The 16,228-nt window shown below is 53.5% G+C and overlaps 2 protein-coding genes and 1 non-coding gene across 5 annotated transcripts; 2 read left to right on the top strand and 1 right to left on the bottom strand.

The window, feature by feature from the left end:
• Nucleotides 1-1,216: 1,216 nt before the first annotated feature.
• Nucleotides 1,217-7,276, top strand: C1H19orf85 (chromosome 1 C19orf85 homolog). The gene is made up of 2 exons (XM_025985241.2): nt 1,217-1,444; nt 6,689-7,276. The coding sequence occupies exons 1-2, from the start codon at nt 1,272-1,274 to the stop codon at nt 7,143-7,145; spliced, it is 630 nt and encodes a 209-aa protein (XP_025841026.2). The 5' UTR covers nt 1,217-1,271; the 3' UTR covers nt 7,146-7,276.
• Nucleotides 4,689-4,795, bottom strand: LOC112909447 (U6 spliceosomal RNA). The gene has a single exon (XR_003233118.2). It is a non-coding gene; the product is annotated as a U6 spliceosomal RNA (small nuclear RNA).
• A 1,619-nt stretch (nt 7,277-8,895) lies between the features above and the next one.
• Nucleotides 8,896-16,042, top strand: ISOC2 (isochorismatase domain containing 2). 3 transcript variants are annotated; one of them, XM_025985257.2, is made up of 6 exons: nt 8,896-9,005; nt 13,039-13,176; nt 13,376-13,585; nt 13,842-13,912; nt 14,059-14,176; nt 15,780-16,042. In XM_025985257.2, the coding sequence occupies exons 2-6, from the start codon at nt 13,042-13,044 to the stop codon at nt 15,858-15,860; spliced, it is 615 nt and encodes a 204-aa protein (XP_025841042.1). In that variant the 5' UTR covers nt 8,896-9,005; nt 13,039-13,041; the 3' UTR covers nt 15,861-16,042. The 3 variants fall into 3 exon arrangements, with proteins under 3 accessions (XP_025841042.1, XP_025841044.1, XP_025841043.1); XM_025985258.2 differs by lacking the exon at nt 8,896-9,005 and adding an exon at nt 9,088-9,249; XM_025985259.2 differs by lacking the exon at nt 13,376-13,585.
• Nucleotides 16,043-16,228: the final 186 nt, after the last annotated feature.

Below are 16,228 nucleotides of genomic sequence, written 5' to 3'. Positions count from 1 at the left end.
GGTGGGGTGGGTGGATTCTCTCCTGGAGCCTCCAAAAGGAGCCCTTCCTTGCCTTCAGTTCTTAAGGCCCATCTTGGACTTCTGACCCCTAGAACTGCAAGAGAATAAGCATAGGTTGTTTTAAGGAACTAGGTTTGTGGTAATGTGTACCCCTGGACACTCACCACCCCCCATGCAAACCTCCAACACAGCCCCCTCAGAGCAAACGTGGAGACACCTGTCCCACACCAGCCCAGACCAGGGCCCCCCACTCTGGCCAGTGCCCTGCCAGAAACAAGGGGACCCCACTCCCACCCCAGGAGCCAGCCTGCCCACCCTGCCATGCCCAGCCTGTTCTCTGCCTCCCCCCAAATACCACGGGGCCCCCCAGCTCCCCGTTAAGATGCCTTAAGGGAAACCACACCCATGCTTTCCTTCCCCTCCCAGTGCCACAGGCAAGCTGTGCCAGAGATGGTCCCACGTGTCATCTACCTAAGCAACCAGGCCGGCCGGGCACATGTCACCTCCCCCCTCCCTCCCTGCTGCTCTGGCAGAAATGAAGGGTTTGGGGCTCAACCCCCTCACACAGAAGCCAACCCTTCCTGCAGACAGGCAGGCCCCCTCTGTGCGCCCGTTTCCCCAGGATGCCGGGCCCGGAGGCAGGCAGGTCCGGGGGTGGGTAGGCAGATGCTGGGTGTCTGCCCCACAGCAGGAGGCTCCCAGCACCCCTCCCAGCCTGCACCCAAGCCTCCCGCCATCCCTTCCCCTCAACTCCAATTAAAGGGTCCTCAACGCTAATCGATGCGGTTGACTCAGCCCCTGGCCTCACCTCCCTAACAAGGCCTTTGTCTGCTTAATTGGCTATCTCCAGGCGCTATTGCTATTCCCGGTCCCCCACCATGCTGCCCTATCCTCATATCCCAGGCCCAGCTATGTGCTAATTGGGCCCCTGGGGGGCACACATAAAGCCCACCCTTGCCTTCCTATATCAGCCCCCACCCACAGGTTCCTAAAGCTCAGCCTCCAGCCTCCAGGAGGTAGGGATGGGGCACGGGAGGGAAGACTTGCCCTAATTTCCTGGGCTGTGACTCTTCCAACCAGAGCAGTGCCCACCCTCGTCCGCCCCCCCCGCCCCGCCCCAGCCCCTCCTAAAGGCCCTCTTTTCTCCTGCCTGCTGTCTGCCTCCCCAGCGCTCAGCTCCCAGGCTTGGCTGCTCCTCTCTCCCCAGATTCGGGAGCTGCTTTCTGACCAGCAAGAATATTGTGGAGAAGCTACCCTAGATCAGCCCTGCCATGCACCCTGGGGCCCCTACAGCCTCTGGAGTCTCTGAGCCCAGTCCTCGAGAACTGTGTGCCTTCGTGAGCGGGGCAGCCAGCCACATGCTGCGTGCCCTGCACCCTCGGCAGACCCGGCCCGCCAAAAGGAGGCCCAACCACAGGAGGTTTCTGCACAACCAGATCTGCAGGTGAGGGGCAATAGAAGATGGGAGGTGGGCAGAGGGGCGTGGGGAGGGGCCAGACACCTCAGAGTGTGGGAGACTAGGCCCAGACAGAACAGAGAGACGGGGACTCCAGGGCAGGATACAATCAACACTTAAGATGCATTTATTGAGCATTAACTGTGTGCCAGGCCCCCAAGATCCACTGGTGCAAGGCAGACAAAATCTGCCTTCATAGAGCTTGTGTTCCCATAGGAAGGTGGCGATCAGAGATCGTGATGCTGAGTGAAAGAAGCCAGACACAGAAAGCCACATATTGCATGATTCCATTTGTGTGAAAGCCAGAAAGCAGGGTAGTGGTGCCAGGGAAGGCAAGAGGGGATGGCGAGTGATTGTCAGTGGGCTCAGGGTTGCTTTCTGGGGTGATGAAAAGTTCTGGAACTAATTAGCAGTGCTAGTTGCACATTGTGAATGTATTAAATGTCACTGGATTGTACACTTTATTATTTTTATTTTATTTATTTATTCATGAGAGACACAAAGAAAGGCAGAGACACAGGCAGAGGGAGAAATAGACTCCGCACAGGGAGCCCGATGCGGAACTCGATCCCGGGACTCCAGGATTATGCCCTGAGCCAAAGGCAGATATTCAACCGCTGAGCCACTCAGGCGTCCCTGGATTGCACACTTTAAAGTGACTCGTTTGGGACTCCTGGGTGGCTCAGTGGTTGAGCGTCTACCTTTGGCTCAGGGCGTGATCCCAGAGTCCCAGGATCAAGTCCCACGTCGGGCTCCCTGAATGGAGCCTGCTTCTCCCTCTGCCTCTCCCCACCCACCCACCCCCCCGCCATCTCTCACGAATAAATACATAAGTAAATCTTTAAAAAAAATAAAGTCACTTGTTTTAAGTTATGTGAATTTTATCTCGATTTTTAAAAATTATATGGCTTGTTATGAGGTGATAAATACTATGGAGGGCATGCTGGGTGAGGACTGGCATTTTAGTAGGTAAGGTGTCAGGGAAGGCTTTACTGAGAAGGTGACAACTGAGCCAAGACCTGACTGAGGCCAGGGAACAAGACTGTGATGTCTGAGGGAAGAGCATTCCAGGCAAGGCACAGCAAGTGCAAAGGCCCTGAGGCAGGAACATCCCTGGAATGTTTGAGCACCAGTGAGGCTGGAGCTGAGTGAAAGGGGAGGGAATAGGGTTCTAAAGAAACAGGAGCTCCCCATTTAGCACCACACCATTCAGCCCCTGGGTTGAATGTTCCCTTAGCAAAGCAATGTCCTTCCCTGTCTCCGGGAATGTAGATGGAGACCTGAGCTCCTTCATGTCTGTGCTCATGCCTGTCCTTCCTCTCAACCCCACCCAGCCCCATCCCGCCTTGCCCTGTGCTCTTCCCTCACTCTGTGACAGGAACCATTTTTTGAGCACTTGGGTGTGCCAGGCACACCCTACTAAGGGTTTGACATGCAATATATCACTTAATCCTCTCAATAAATCTGCACAGTATGTTGTCTTTGTCCCTATGCTACAGACAAGGAGGCTCAGAGATTCAATGCCTTATCCAAGCCACACAGCTAAACAATGGATACAACCCAGGCCTTCTGAGTCTAGAGCTCATGCTCTGTACAACTTTGCTGTCCTGGCTGGATACAGAGTCTCAGAGACTTGATGATGATGATGGTGGTGGTGGTGGTGGTGATGGTGTTGGTAGAATGATGGTGATGGTAATGGTGGAATGGTGGTGATAGTTATGATGGTGATAGTGGGATGGTAATGATGGTGATGATGGTGGTGGTGATGGTGATGATAATGGTGATGATGTTGATTGTAATAATGATGGTGGTGATGGTGGTGATGGTGATGATGGTGATGGTGAGATGGGGGTGGTGATGGTGATTGTGGTATGGTGGTGATGGTGGTGATGATGCTGATGGTGGTATAGTGGTGATAGTGATGATAATGGTGGTGATGATGGTGATGATGGTGATAATGGTGGTGATGATGGTGATGGTAGCTAACAAGCACCTGGCACTTAATATGTGCCACATATTAAGTGCCAGACGCTTATTCTGAGCACTTTAGTATTAATTTGTAATACTCATTCACAATGAATATGAACTCATTAATCCCCAATAGTAACCCTAGGAAGTAGTTGCTATTATAATTCTCATTTTTCAGATGACAAACTGAGGCACAGAGAGATAAAGTGACTTGCCCAAGGACCTGCTCTTCTGGAAGTAGGTTGTTCCTTCCAGCCAGCCCAGAGCCTTGCTCCAGGAGGTCTTGGAATCAAATTTGAGTATACAGGGGCCTGGTGCAGCCTAACTCCTGCCTCCACACTGCAAGCCACCTTGTACCAGGAAGCCCAGCCCCAGCCACACCCAGAATGTTCACTGCCACCACCCTACACACCCATTATGAAGAAGAAATCACATCTCTCCTCAAATAGGGTCCAGCCCTGTGTCCCAGAGCTAGCCTTCTCATACCTCTTCAGCCCCCCTCAGCAATCACTTCAGGATCCCTCCCCATCTCCAGCCTCCATGTGGAGTCCCTGCCTGCCTCCAGTCTGGACCCTATGCTACTGCCAGCCTCTCACCTCCCAGGTTCCCTGCCCACCTTCCCCCATTCAGCCTCCCTTTTCCCCAGGGCCAAGGCCAACTTCTGTCCTATTGCACCCCAGACATTCCCACCCCCATGCCTGGCTCTGCCACATGCTCCCTGGAGGCCCAGGCCGACCACCCACGAGCTCCTCAAGGGCAGCCCAGGCAGCTCTGGAGCATATTCCCCTGGGCACCCAGCCTCAACCTGAGAAAATTCAGGTCACAGGCAAACTATCCTCAGCACCTTCCCACCCACACCCTCCTCCTCCTCCCTCCAGGTCCCCTCAGGCCCTGCTCCCTCAGGAGCCTCTTCCCACCCATGTGTATGGATTTTTTACTTCTTTTATTGTGAAGAATTTCCAACCTACAGAGAAGTCAAGACAGTTGTCAGATGCAGCAGTTTTCAAAAAAATGGTTCCCAGACCAGCAGCATCAGCACCTCAGCATGGTGTGGGCATGTGCTGGAGGTGCAGATTCTCGGACACCACCCTAGACCTGCGGAACCCAAATTTGGCTCAGGGGCTTCTGTCTCCACAAGCCCTCCAGGTGTTCTGTTGTGCACTCAAGTTTGAGAACTGCTAGCCCAAAGATCACTCATATACCATCACTTAGACTTTACTGCCTATAACAGCCTATTTTCTTCATCTATATTCTTTTTTTTTTTTTTAATATGGAACGCTTCACGAATTTGCGTGTCATCCTTGCGCAGGGGCCATGCTAATCTTCTCTGTATCGTTCCAATTTTAGTATATGTGCTGCCGAAGTGAGCACTCTTCATCTATATTCTTAAAACACAAATGTCATGACTCTTCAGCCCTAAATGTCATTTACACTAGTTTGTTTGAGTCAACCCCCTCTCTTGCTCTCTCCCCACCCCCATTCTCTGCCATTTAACCTGACATCCTGGGCAGCCCAGGTGGCTCAGCACTGAAGCCCAGTGCCGCCTTCAGCCCAGGGGCGGGATCCTGGAGTCCCGGGATCCAGTCCCACGTCAGGCTCCCTACATGGAGCCTGCTTCTCCCTCTGCTTGTGTCTCTGCCTCTCTTTCTGTGTGTGTCTCTCATGAATAAATAAATAAAATCTTTAAAAAAAAATAACCTGACATCCCATTTCTGAACATTTTTCCTGGGGACTCAGAGCAATAACTATTCTCCTTGGCATCAAAGACAGTTCCGGAATGGCAGCTCTCACTAATTTATTTATGAGCCTATTTTCTTTTTTTAAAATTATTTTTCTTTATTTTTTTTAAATATTTTTCTTTAATTTCTTTTTTTTTAAATATTTTTTTTTAATTTTTATTTATTTATGATAGTCACAGAGAGAGATAGAGAGAGAGGCAGAGACACAGGCAGAGGGAGAAGCAGGCTCCATGCACCGGGAGCCCAACGTGGGATTCGATCCCGGGTCTCCAGGATCGCGCCCTGGGCCAAAGGCAGGCGCCAAACCGCTGCGCCACCCAGGGATCCCTTTAAATATTTTTCTTATTGGAGTTCAATTTTCCAACATATAGCATATCACCCAGTGCTCATCCCATCAAGTGGCCCCCTCAGTGCCCGTCACCCAGTCACCTCATCCCCCCCGCCCACCTCCCTTTCCACTTGTTCTTTTCCCAGAGTTAGGTGTCTCTCATGTTCTGTCACCCTCATTGATATTTCCCACTCTATGAGCCTATTTTCTTGTGGTAAAATATACATAACATAAAACTCACCATTCTGAATATTTTAAAATGTAGAATTCATTGGCATTTCGTATATTCATAATATTTGGCAACCAGTTACCTCAAGCTGGTTCCTGAACATTTTCATCACCCCCAGAGGAGATCCAATGCTTATTGCTAATCACTTCCCATTCCCCTTCCCCAGCACCTCACGGACACCAATCTACTTTCTGTCTCCGGGGACTTGCCTGTTCCGACCATTTCATGTAAACAGAACGATGCAACACCAGATACATGTTTAAGTAAAACCTTTTCTCGAAGTTTAACAACCACAAGAAATGCAAACATTATTGGCATACAGCTTGATGAATTGTCCCAAAGGGAACCCAACCCCCTAGTATAAGCAACACTCAGATCCAGGAACAGGGGTCATGTGAGTTTTAGGGGGCATAACTGAGCCCATTACAGTTTGTGAGATCCATTCATATGGTTCTCAAGAGGTAAGAATGCTAGCAGGGAGGCCAGTGCAGTGGCTGTTGTGGCCACCCACAGGGCCAGGGACTCCAACCAAGGACTGGTAGAGTTGCAGAGGTAGGCAGATTCAAGAGCTCCATGGGAAGTAGAGCCCAAAGGGCATCACTGTTGCACATGCACCCCCAGCCCACCCCCATGCACTCCCAGTGTTTGTGTGGAAACACTTTTCAAGGCACTTTTCCTTCAGACTTTTTTTTACTTTTATATATGTTGGGATGTGGCCACAAAAAATCTAAATGTCAAAAATGTGCATTTTGCTGAGCTAGATGTGAGGCCTTGTGCAATTCACAACCTCCGCAGCGGTTCAGAGCTCCCCTATGAACAGGGTTAGGAAAACTGAATTGTCAGACTCAAGAAAGCAGACCCAGATGGCACAGAGAAGGAAAATGGATGGGAGAAGAGAAAAAACCAGTCCTGGGATGGCAGGAGGGGAATGCTTCACAGTCACCCCAGTAATGCTTGTGTCTTTGCAGGCAGTTTGCCAAGATTGAAGCTGCCACCCAACGCCTGGCCCTCTCCATCTTGTCCCAGGAGGCACCTCCGCAGAGACCACCACACAGAAGGCCACCCTTGCCACCTCCGTCCCCCTTCCTGGGGGTGGCCTGTGCTGTGGCCCCCACTGAAGTGCCTTCTGCTGGCCCCAGCCTGAGCCTCGCTGCCCTGGATGCCTCCACCCTCGACCTCTTTGATGACATTGCACTCAACCCAGAGTGTCCCTCAGCGCCATCTGAGTTGTCCCACTGTGCTTGGGGCCAGCCAGACCTGAGGCAGTCTTCACATTTCTATAATCCCATACCCCCTGCCTGGAATGGCCTGGGGGGAGTGGATGGGCCCTGGGCTCCTGAGGGGGACTGGGTGGGCAGGTGGGAGTTGCCTTGTGCCTGCCATTCTCAGGGAATCCCTGAGGGCTGGGGGACCTGCTACCCATGATGCTCAAACACAACCTAACCCAGCTGCCCCTGCCCCCGGACAAATCAAAGGCCACCCTCCCAATAGCTTAGCAGCCACCCCTAGAAGCCCCCAGTCCTGTCCACTCCCCTCTTGGCAGCCCCTGGGAACATGAACCAAACCCGGACCCCCCACTTCAGACCATAGCCTCTCCAGTCTTCTCCCCAGCCCAAGTTCCACACTTCTGCCTCTGCCAGGAGTGCCCCCTTGCAGTCTCCTTCCCCCACTTCACCCCAGCTCCACCTCCTCAGCATTTGCCACTCCAGCTTCCTCTCACCTGGGCTCATTTCTGCCTAATGCCTGGTCTGGTCTCATCTATTCCCAAATAATGTACGGAGCACCTACTACGTGTCAGGCTCTGTCTAGGCACCGAGGATTCAGCAGTGAATAAACAGACAAGATGTGTGCATTTAAGAGCGTGGGGGATGGGTACCGGTGTGTGGGGGGATTGACAATTAGTACATTTGTACATTTTTAAAGTGCAAGGTAAATTTCCAATTTCAGATTGGAATTAATGCTGTGAAGAAAATAAAACAGAGACTCGGGGATCCCCGGGTGGCTCAGCGGTTTAGCGCCGCCTTCAGCCCGGGCGTGATCCTGGATACCCGGGATCCAGTCCCACATCAGGCTCCCTGCATGGAGCCTGCTTCTCCCTCTGCCTGTGTCTCTGCCAATCTCTCTCTCTCTCTCTCTGTGTGTGTTTCTCATGAATAAGTAAATAATATCTTTAAAAATATGTATCCTTAAAAAAAACAGAGACTCTACTGAGTGGCTGTTTAACATCAGGTGGCCAGGGAAAGCCTTGAATGACAAGGAGCTGTTGAAGCAAAAGTCTGAGGCTCCAGGCTGAGGAAACGGCACGTGCAAAGACCCTGAGGTGGCTGGAGCAGCGTGAGCAGGGCAAGTGGTAAGAGATGAGGTTAGAGGCTGACAAAAGCAGACAGGAATTGGGAGCAGTTTGGATTTTATTCCAAGATTGATGGGGAAATTCTCTCCCCAATTCTTTCTCAGCCCCATTTCCAAGCAGAGTCTAAATATTTCAAACAGCACGCAAAACACAATATTTGGCAACCAGTTACCTCAAGCTGGTTCCTGAACATTTTCATCACCCCCAAAGGAGATCCAATGCTCATTGCTAATCACTTCCCATTCCCCTTACCCAGCACCTCACGGACACCAATCTACTTTCTGTCACACACACACACACACACACACACACACACCACACACACCACCCGAGGAGGCAGGTGCTGCACAGATGGGGCAACTGAGGCTGAGCGGGGTTGGGAGGATTTAAGTCCCCTTTCCTGGAAAGTGCTTGGGCTTGGGTCTCGTGATAAATTTCTGTCTCTAGGCCACAAGGGCCAGCGTTCGAACCCCGAGTTTGCCTCTGCCCTGGGTACGCCCCCTCCTCTCTTTCTCGGCCTCAGTGGTCTCATCTCTACAATGAGGGTGGCCGGGAGCCAACCTACCCACCTGGAGTTCGCCCTGGTCTCACCCAGGGCGCCGCTCCGCCCCAGGCCCGCCACTCACACCCTTTCTGGCTCTCCATTGGTCAGACGCGCCGCCTTCCCGCCCCTCCCTCCGATGGGCCAATCACGTTCTCAGCACTGAAGGCGGGCCGGGCACCGCCCCTTCACGGAAGGCGAAGCAGCTTCGCCTGTGGATTGGCCGGCTGCGGGGGCGGAGCAGAACCTGTTGAGCGCTGATTGGACGGTTCGGCCCCGGTGGGCGGACGCGGACGGCTGGGGGCGGGCCACGTGTCGCGCCCCAGCAAATACTGTGACCCAGCCTTGGAACCCCGCGGGAGGACGTGAGCGGCGTTAAGTGCGGCTCCGTGAGGTGAGTGTCCCCTTGGTCTCTCCAGCGGAGAGGTGGGCCGGGCTGGAAGCCAGCGCCTTCCCGGTAAGCCCCCCCCACACCCCAGCGCTGCAGGGGGACCGACCTTCCTGCCTGCAAGTGGGGAAACTGAGGCTTAGCAGGCCGTCCAGGCCGAGGTGGCACAGCCAAGGGAAGGGCTCCTGCCCAAGCCCTGAAGAATGACCTGGGCAGAGACCCGAACCCGCCCACGGATCGCGGGTACAAGGTACTGGGCCGTATTATGTAAATACGACTGAACTTTCCACTGCTAATCAGTTATTATGCAGCAGTTTGGAATAGATAGAGACATAAATACAAGGTACTGGCCCTCTCTGCATCCCTGGCCGAGTTCTGCATCATCCCTGTGGAGTGGATGAGTTGGACCCCGATTTTCAGGCTCATACGGAACATGAAACTTGCCGAGGGTCGCACAACCTGCAGGGCTGCCCACCCCTCAGGTGCTAAGCAGCACCCCTCTTCCCCTTCTGCTGCCCCTCCTCCGCCGTGGCCTCAGACTCCCTCCACCCAGAACTCAGTTCTGTACCTTCTCACCACTCCCCCCAAGGCACCCCTAAATCAATCTCCAACCCAGACCTCCTCACATGTGCACACGTGCATACACACACACACACACACACACACACCCCTCTCCAGGCCTCCTACTTAGTCCCTGGGACCTGCCACCCGTGCACCAGAAACCTAAAGATCTTCCTCTTCCCCACCTTCCACCACAGCCCTTTGCACCTGCCCCCTGAGCCTCTCCTCACCACTTGACCTGAAGCCCAGGCCTCACCCTTGCCCATTCGAACCCCAGCCCTGGTTTTCTTCCTGGCCTCCACCTCCAGTGCAGCCCACAAAGGCCGCCATTTAATCTGATAATTTGAAAACTTTTTATAGAAGTATACTGCATATGCAGGAGAACCATACAAATCACAAATGGGTAGCTCAAGTAACTTTTCACATAGCAAACACTGGTGTAAACAGCATGCGAATGCAGAAGCAGAACATTTCCCCCATCCCAGAAGCCCACCCTCCCAGGATCCCTTCTTCACTGCCACCCAAGGATAACCATTCATTCATAGTTTGACTGCCACAGATTGGATTTGCTGGGTTCCCACTTTATATAATATCTCACTATATTGTAGTTATTATGGACCAGACCATCACATGTTGTCCAAAATTCAAAAGGAATAGAACAGTACACAGTGAAAATAAAATCTCCTTCATACCTGGCCCCTCAGTGACCTGCTCTCCTGTCTGAAGTACCTGCTCTATCTGTGCCTACCAAAGACAGCAAATAGAGGAGCGGTACACTGGCTCACTCTCATCTGATTGGGGCACAGATGGAACCACTGCTATATGCACTTTTCTGCTTCATTTCACTGCTAACATTTCTTTTTTTTTTTTTTTTATGATAGTCACACACACACACAGAGAGAGAGAGAGAGAGAGAGAGAGAGGCAGGCAGAGACACAGGCAGAGGGAGAAGCAGGCTCCATGCACCGGGAGCCCGACGTGGGATTCGATCCCGGGTCTCCAGGATCGTGCCCTGAGCCAAAGGCAAGCGCCAAACCACTGCGCCACCCAGGGATCCCATTGCTAACATTTCTTAATTGAGTTCCATACTGTTACCTAAACAGCTTCTTGTCATTTTTCCTGGCTGCAAAGAATTCCATGGTGTAGGTATACCATAACTTTTTTTTTTTTGTATACCATAACTTATGTAACCAGTACCCCAACTGTAGATGTTTACGTTTATTTCTAGTCCTTTGCTCCGTGGAAGAGTCCCAGGATGAGTGAGCTGGAAGTCCGGTGGTGAATAACCTTGTGTCATCTCACATGTGTGTTTGCAGGGCAAATACTTAGGAGTGAGTTTTCTGGGTCACAGGGTTCATATAACTCTAATTTTGAGAGATGTGGCCACACATGCTTCCCTAAGGGTTGTTGCAATCTACTCTCCCACCACTGTGAAGGGGAGAGGAGATCCTTGTTGCTCCACACATGGGTCATAGGCTTTCAGCCAATAGAGCCCTGATGTGACCCTGCCCCTCCCTCTCCTGAAGACTTAAAAGATGGAAGTGAGAAGAGCACCCTAGCTGGAGGGATCCATCCTGCCAAAGGTCTTCAGGTGCAACCTGATTGGCCAAGGCTGGAATGGCCCCAGCACCTTGAGGGAAACATATTTTAGTCCTGAGGTCAGAGAAGCTTGCAGTGGGTAGGGGCCGAGACAGGGAAGTAACAGAATCTGCTTTGTGTTTTCAGAAAGATATCTCTCTCTCTCTCCTTCTGTCTCTCTCCCTCTGCTTCCTTGGGGAGAATTTTGTACTATGCCAAGATAGATCAGGTTCCCTAGAAATCCCAGCACCAATCACAGATGTAATTATGTGATTAACTGATTCAGTGTGGGTTTTTTTTTTTTTTTTTGTAGGAGCTTCCATTCCATTTTGGTTTTAAATAAAATTCCCATAGCATAAAACGTCCCGTTATGACCATCCATTAGTTTTTACATTTTAGATATGTTGCCCATAGAAAATGTTTCGTACAGATGTGCTCATTTGAAAGAATCAGCATAAACACTGTGTGCTCCTCACCCAACCTCCAGACCTCCCCCCATGTTAACCCTTTGGGTCTTCAAGGTCTCCTGTGTCGCAGCTAAATTAACAAGTGAATGAGTGAGCACTCAGGGGATGGGATCAGCTTGCAGAAGCCAGGCCAGAACTGGCTGCACTACTGAGGACCTAAGGACTCAAGCCTCCGGGGCCCAGGGCTGGGGACATGCTGAGACTCAGAGGCAGGGCCCCAGGTTGCTGGAGGTGGAGCCACTCTGACTGGGAGGCTTGCTGTCTTCTAGTCCTGCAGGACCTTGAGCAAGTCGTGGGCCTTCTGGGTCTTAGCTGCCTCGCACCCCCCCCCCCCCCCGCCTCCCATAAAAGTGGCTCTGCCAGCCCAGCCCCTTCTTTTCTTTTTTTTTTTAAGATTTTTATTTATTCATGAGAGACACACAGAGAGAGAGGCAGAGACACAGGCAGAGGGAGAAGCAGGCTCCATGCACCGGGAGCCTGATGTGGGACTCGATCCCGGGTCTCCAGGATCGCGCCCTGGGCCAAAGGCAGGCGCCAAACCGCTGCGCCACCCAGGGATCCCTTTTTTTTTTTTTTTAAACGGGGCTAAAGTACACATAATGAAATTTACCATTTCAACCATTTTTAAGCATACAATTAAGTGGCCATTACAAACATTCATGATGTTGCCCAACCGTGGCCACCATCTAGTTCCAGAATGTGTTCATCACCCCAGACGGAACCTCTGCATGCATTAAGGGGTCAGTCCTTGTTGCACCCCGGCCCTGCCGCCCTGCCCCCCTGCCCCAGCAGCCAGGCTGCTTCCTGCCTCTCTCTGGACTCAAACCCTATAAAGGCGCTCCCACAGCGTATGGCCTTCAGTGGCTGGCCTCTCTCACTGAGCACAGTGTTTTCGAGGCTCATCTGTGATGTAGCTTGTAGCAGTGCTTCATTCCCTTCTACGGATGGGTTATGTTCCCCTGTGCAGGGACACCTGCCTCTTTGTCTGGGACCCACAGGGACACGCCCCTGTGCTTTATACACACAGGTAAACTGACTTTCAAAGGCTGAGTGGGGGGAACAGAGGTGAAGGTGCTCAGAGCACTGTCACTTCACCCAGAGCCCTTGGGTCCTGAAATGTGGCAGGAGAGAGGGTGACCTTGAGGAAGGAAAATGTTCCCCAGGGCTCTGGGAGAACATTTCTTCCCTCTGGGAGAGGGAAGCTGGGAGCACCAGAGTGGTCAAGGTCAGAGAAGGCTTTCTGGGAAATGACCTCCCAGTACAGTAGGACACAGTAATGAAGAAATGGATTCCAGGCCTGGAGAACTGCACGCACGAAGGCCTGCAGGTGGGAGGACACCAGTTTCCCAAGCACTGTGTGGGGTCCCCCTGGATAGGCAGAAAAGCCCCCTGCCCACCTGCCCCTGCCCCTCAGCACCTCTGCCCATCTCCAGAACATGGCAACTGTGAGGTCCAACCTGGGCCGAGTCCTCCCTGGATCATCCATCCTGTTCCTGTGTGACATGCAGGAGAAGTTCCGCCATATCGCATACTTTCCCCAGATTGTCTCTGTGGCTGCCCGCATGCTCAAGGTATGCCCCTTCCTCCCTCAGACCCAGGAGTCCAAGCCCCCAGCCCCTCCTCTCTCAGACCCAGGAGTCCAGGCCCCAGCCCCTCCTCCCTCAGACCCCAGAGTCCAGGCCCCCAGCCCCATCCTCCCTCAGACCCAGATTCTGACCCCACAAACCCCCCCCCTCAGGCTCAGGCCTTTGTCCCCCTTCCATGGCACAGGTGGCCAGGCTGCTGGAGGTACCAGCTGTGCTGACAGAGCAGTACCCAGAAGGCCTGGGCCCCACAGTCCCTGAGCTGGGGGCTCAAGGCCTGCGGCCAGTGGCCAAAACTTGCTTCAGCATGGTGCCTGCAGTGCAAAAGGAGCTGGAATCACGGCCCCAGCTACGTTCTGTGCTCCTCTGTGGCATTGAGACACAGGCCTGCATCCTGGTGAGACCCTCACCTCTCCCCATCCTTCCCTGACCCCAAATCCTGTATCCTGGTAGGACCCCATTCCTGACCTGGGACCTTCATCCTTACTCAGGACCCCTGTCTACCTGGTGCTCCCATCCTCCCTAGGATCCTCTTGTAACTCAGGGGCCTCCTGCCCTGACCTGAGCCCCTGTCCTCCCCATCCCAGCTCCCCAGTCCCTCACCCCATACCTGTTCTTGTCTGGGGTTGGCCTTGACATTTCTATGCCCCCAGAACACCACCTTGGACCTCTTGGACCGGGGGCTGCAGGTCCATGTGGTGGTGGATGGCTGCTCTTCTCGCAGGTGAGAGGGTCCTATCCTGCTGAGGGTGGGTGCATATGAGGTACAGTTGGGGTGCCCATGAAGAACCAGGGAGTAGGATCCCTGCTGAGTTGGCCAGGTGTCTGTGTGTCCAGGCCGAGGCATTGACAACCACCTCCCCCCCACAGCCAGGTGGACAGGCTGGTGGCCCTGGCCCGGATGCGACAAAGTGGCGCCTTCCTCTCCACCAGCGAAGGGCTGATTCTGCAGCTTGTGGGTGATGCCGCCCACCCCCAGTTTAAAGAGGTACTGTGGCGCAGCGGTTTGGCGCCTGCCTTTGGCCCAGGGCGCGACCCTGGAGACCCGGGATCGAATCCCACGTCGGGCTCCCGGTGCATGGAGCCTGCTTCTCCCTCTGCCTGTGTCTCTGCCTCTCTCTCTATCTCTCTGTGACTATCATAAAAATAAAATAAAATAAAATAATTAAAAAATAAATAAATAAAGAGGTACTGGCCCCCCACGCCCCACCCGACCTCCCTTGCTCCCTTTCCAGCACCCACCACATACTGATTGACAGAATACATCTGGGAACACAGCCGCCTCCAGGCAGGCTAAGTTCTAAGTTCCGTGAAAGAAGCTGTCGGATGGCCAGGAGGACAAGAGAGAAAGAGAGAGAAAGAGAAAGCCGGGCAGGAGGATGGGACTGGGAGGGCTGGGGCACAGAAAAGGGGTGTTGGCAGGGTGCTGTGGGAGGCCTCCCAGGCTGACAGGCAAGTCTGGCAGAGGCCTGTAGATGGCAGCCCTGTGACCCTGCTCTCTGCCTTTTCCTCCAGTCTCTGGCACCACCACCTGTGGCTTTCCAAGTACCCAGGTCTTACTGGGTAGCCCCAGCTCATTCCCACCAGGGGCGGTTAGTTAGGGCAGCAGGATGTGCCCAGCCCTCTGAAGTCTGCCCCCCTCCCCCATCAGTTGAGTTCTGTTGAGCATTTTTTAAGCACCTGTTATGGGCTAGGCACTGTGGCAAGTCCATGGGCAACAGCAAAAGCCAATCTGTATTCGGTTACACACTGTAGCCAGAAGCTGCAAGGGAGTGTTCAGAGTATGTGAGAGATAAGATGGAGGCTCACAGCACAGAGGTCCTGCCCCAGCGGTGGCCTTGAAGTAGGACAGGCAGCCAGACATCCAAAAAGTGTTCCTGGCAGAAGGAACAGCTAGGGCAGAGGCCTGGAGGTGGGGCTGAACTTGACTTATTCTGAGAACCGGAGCAGGGCATGCTGAGCCCTCGGTGAGTGTGGGAGGAGGGGAGGCAGAGAGGAGCTAGAGTCCTGTCTTCTCAAAGATTTGGGTTTGGTCCTGGGTGGCCCATGGATATGGGCGGGTGGCAGGAAGGAGGAAGACCAGAGTGGAGGCAGTGGGGGTGCACTTTGCTTATTTTTTGGGAGCCGAGCACAGTGGGGCCTGCTGACAGTTGGGGCTTTGGGAGAAGGCAGCCCCAGAGAGGGGGCTGGAACATCGGTGCTCCTGTGGTCTACTGACTGGGGGTTGGCCATCAGTGTGAGAGGTCAGGTGGTAACCCATGTCTAAGAGGCAGTCAGATCAATGAGTCTGGAGTTGAGGGGGATGGGAAAGGTGAGAATACTTAAGTAGGAGCTGGTACAGACAAGAAGCTCCAGGACAGGGCCTTCATGGTAAGCCAGCCAAGTGGACCAAGATGGCAGGTGATCAGGGGCTCACCCAGACAGCCATAGCGAAAGGGAGGCCCAAGGAGAAGTTTTGAGAAGAGGGAGTGGTTGGCTTGGCCAGTTGCTGCTAAGAGGGCAGAGCAGATGAAAATGGAGAAATGCCTCTTTGAATCTGTCCTGGAGTTGGGTCCTCTTGACCCTTCTGAACCCTCCTCTTCCCCCTACAGATTCAGAAGATCATCAAGGAGCCCGCCCCTGACAGCGGGCTGCTGGGCCTCTTCCAAGGCCAGAACCCCCTCTTCCGCTGAACTCCTCACCCTGAAGGCCACCTCCTGCCATCGGGACCTTCATGAAATCAGTTGGCCCCCATCCTTGGCCCCCAAGAGTGGTGCAGTCCACCGGGAGCACCACCCCCTCGGGAGGGGAGGTGGAATGCTCCCTTGCCATTGGGCCAAAGCGCCGGAAATGCAAATAAAGCTCCTGGAAGCTGGGTGGCAGTTGGCTGAGCAGAGCTGGGGGCGGGGCTCGGCCCCGGGCCACTTCACGAGGCGGGAGGGGTGGGGGTGGAGTGTTACGGGGGAGGGGGCGGTGGGGGGGGAGGACCCGGACTCGCAGAATAAACATTGATGTGGCTGTGGACCGAACCATTCTTGGGTTTGGGGGGTGTCCCGGGGGC

The sequence above is a fragment of the Vulpes vulpes genome, chromosome 1 (assembly GCF_048418805.1).
Source record: "Vulpes vulpes isolate BD-2025 chromosome 1, VulVul3, whole genome shotgun sequence".
Lineage (NCBI taxonomy): Eukaryota > Metazoa > Chordata > Mammalia > Carnivora > Canidae > Vulpes > Vulpes vulpes.
This window is presented reverse-complemented; position numbering and strand designations above follow the sequence as displayed.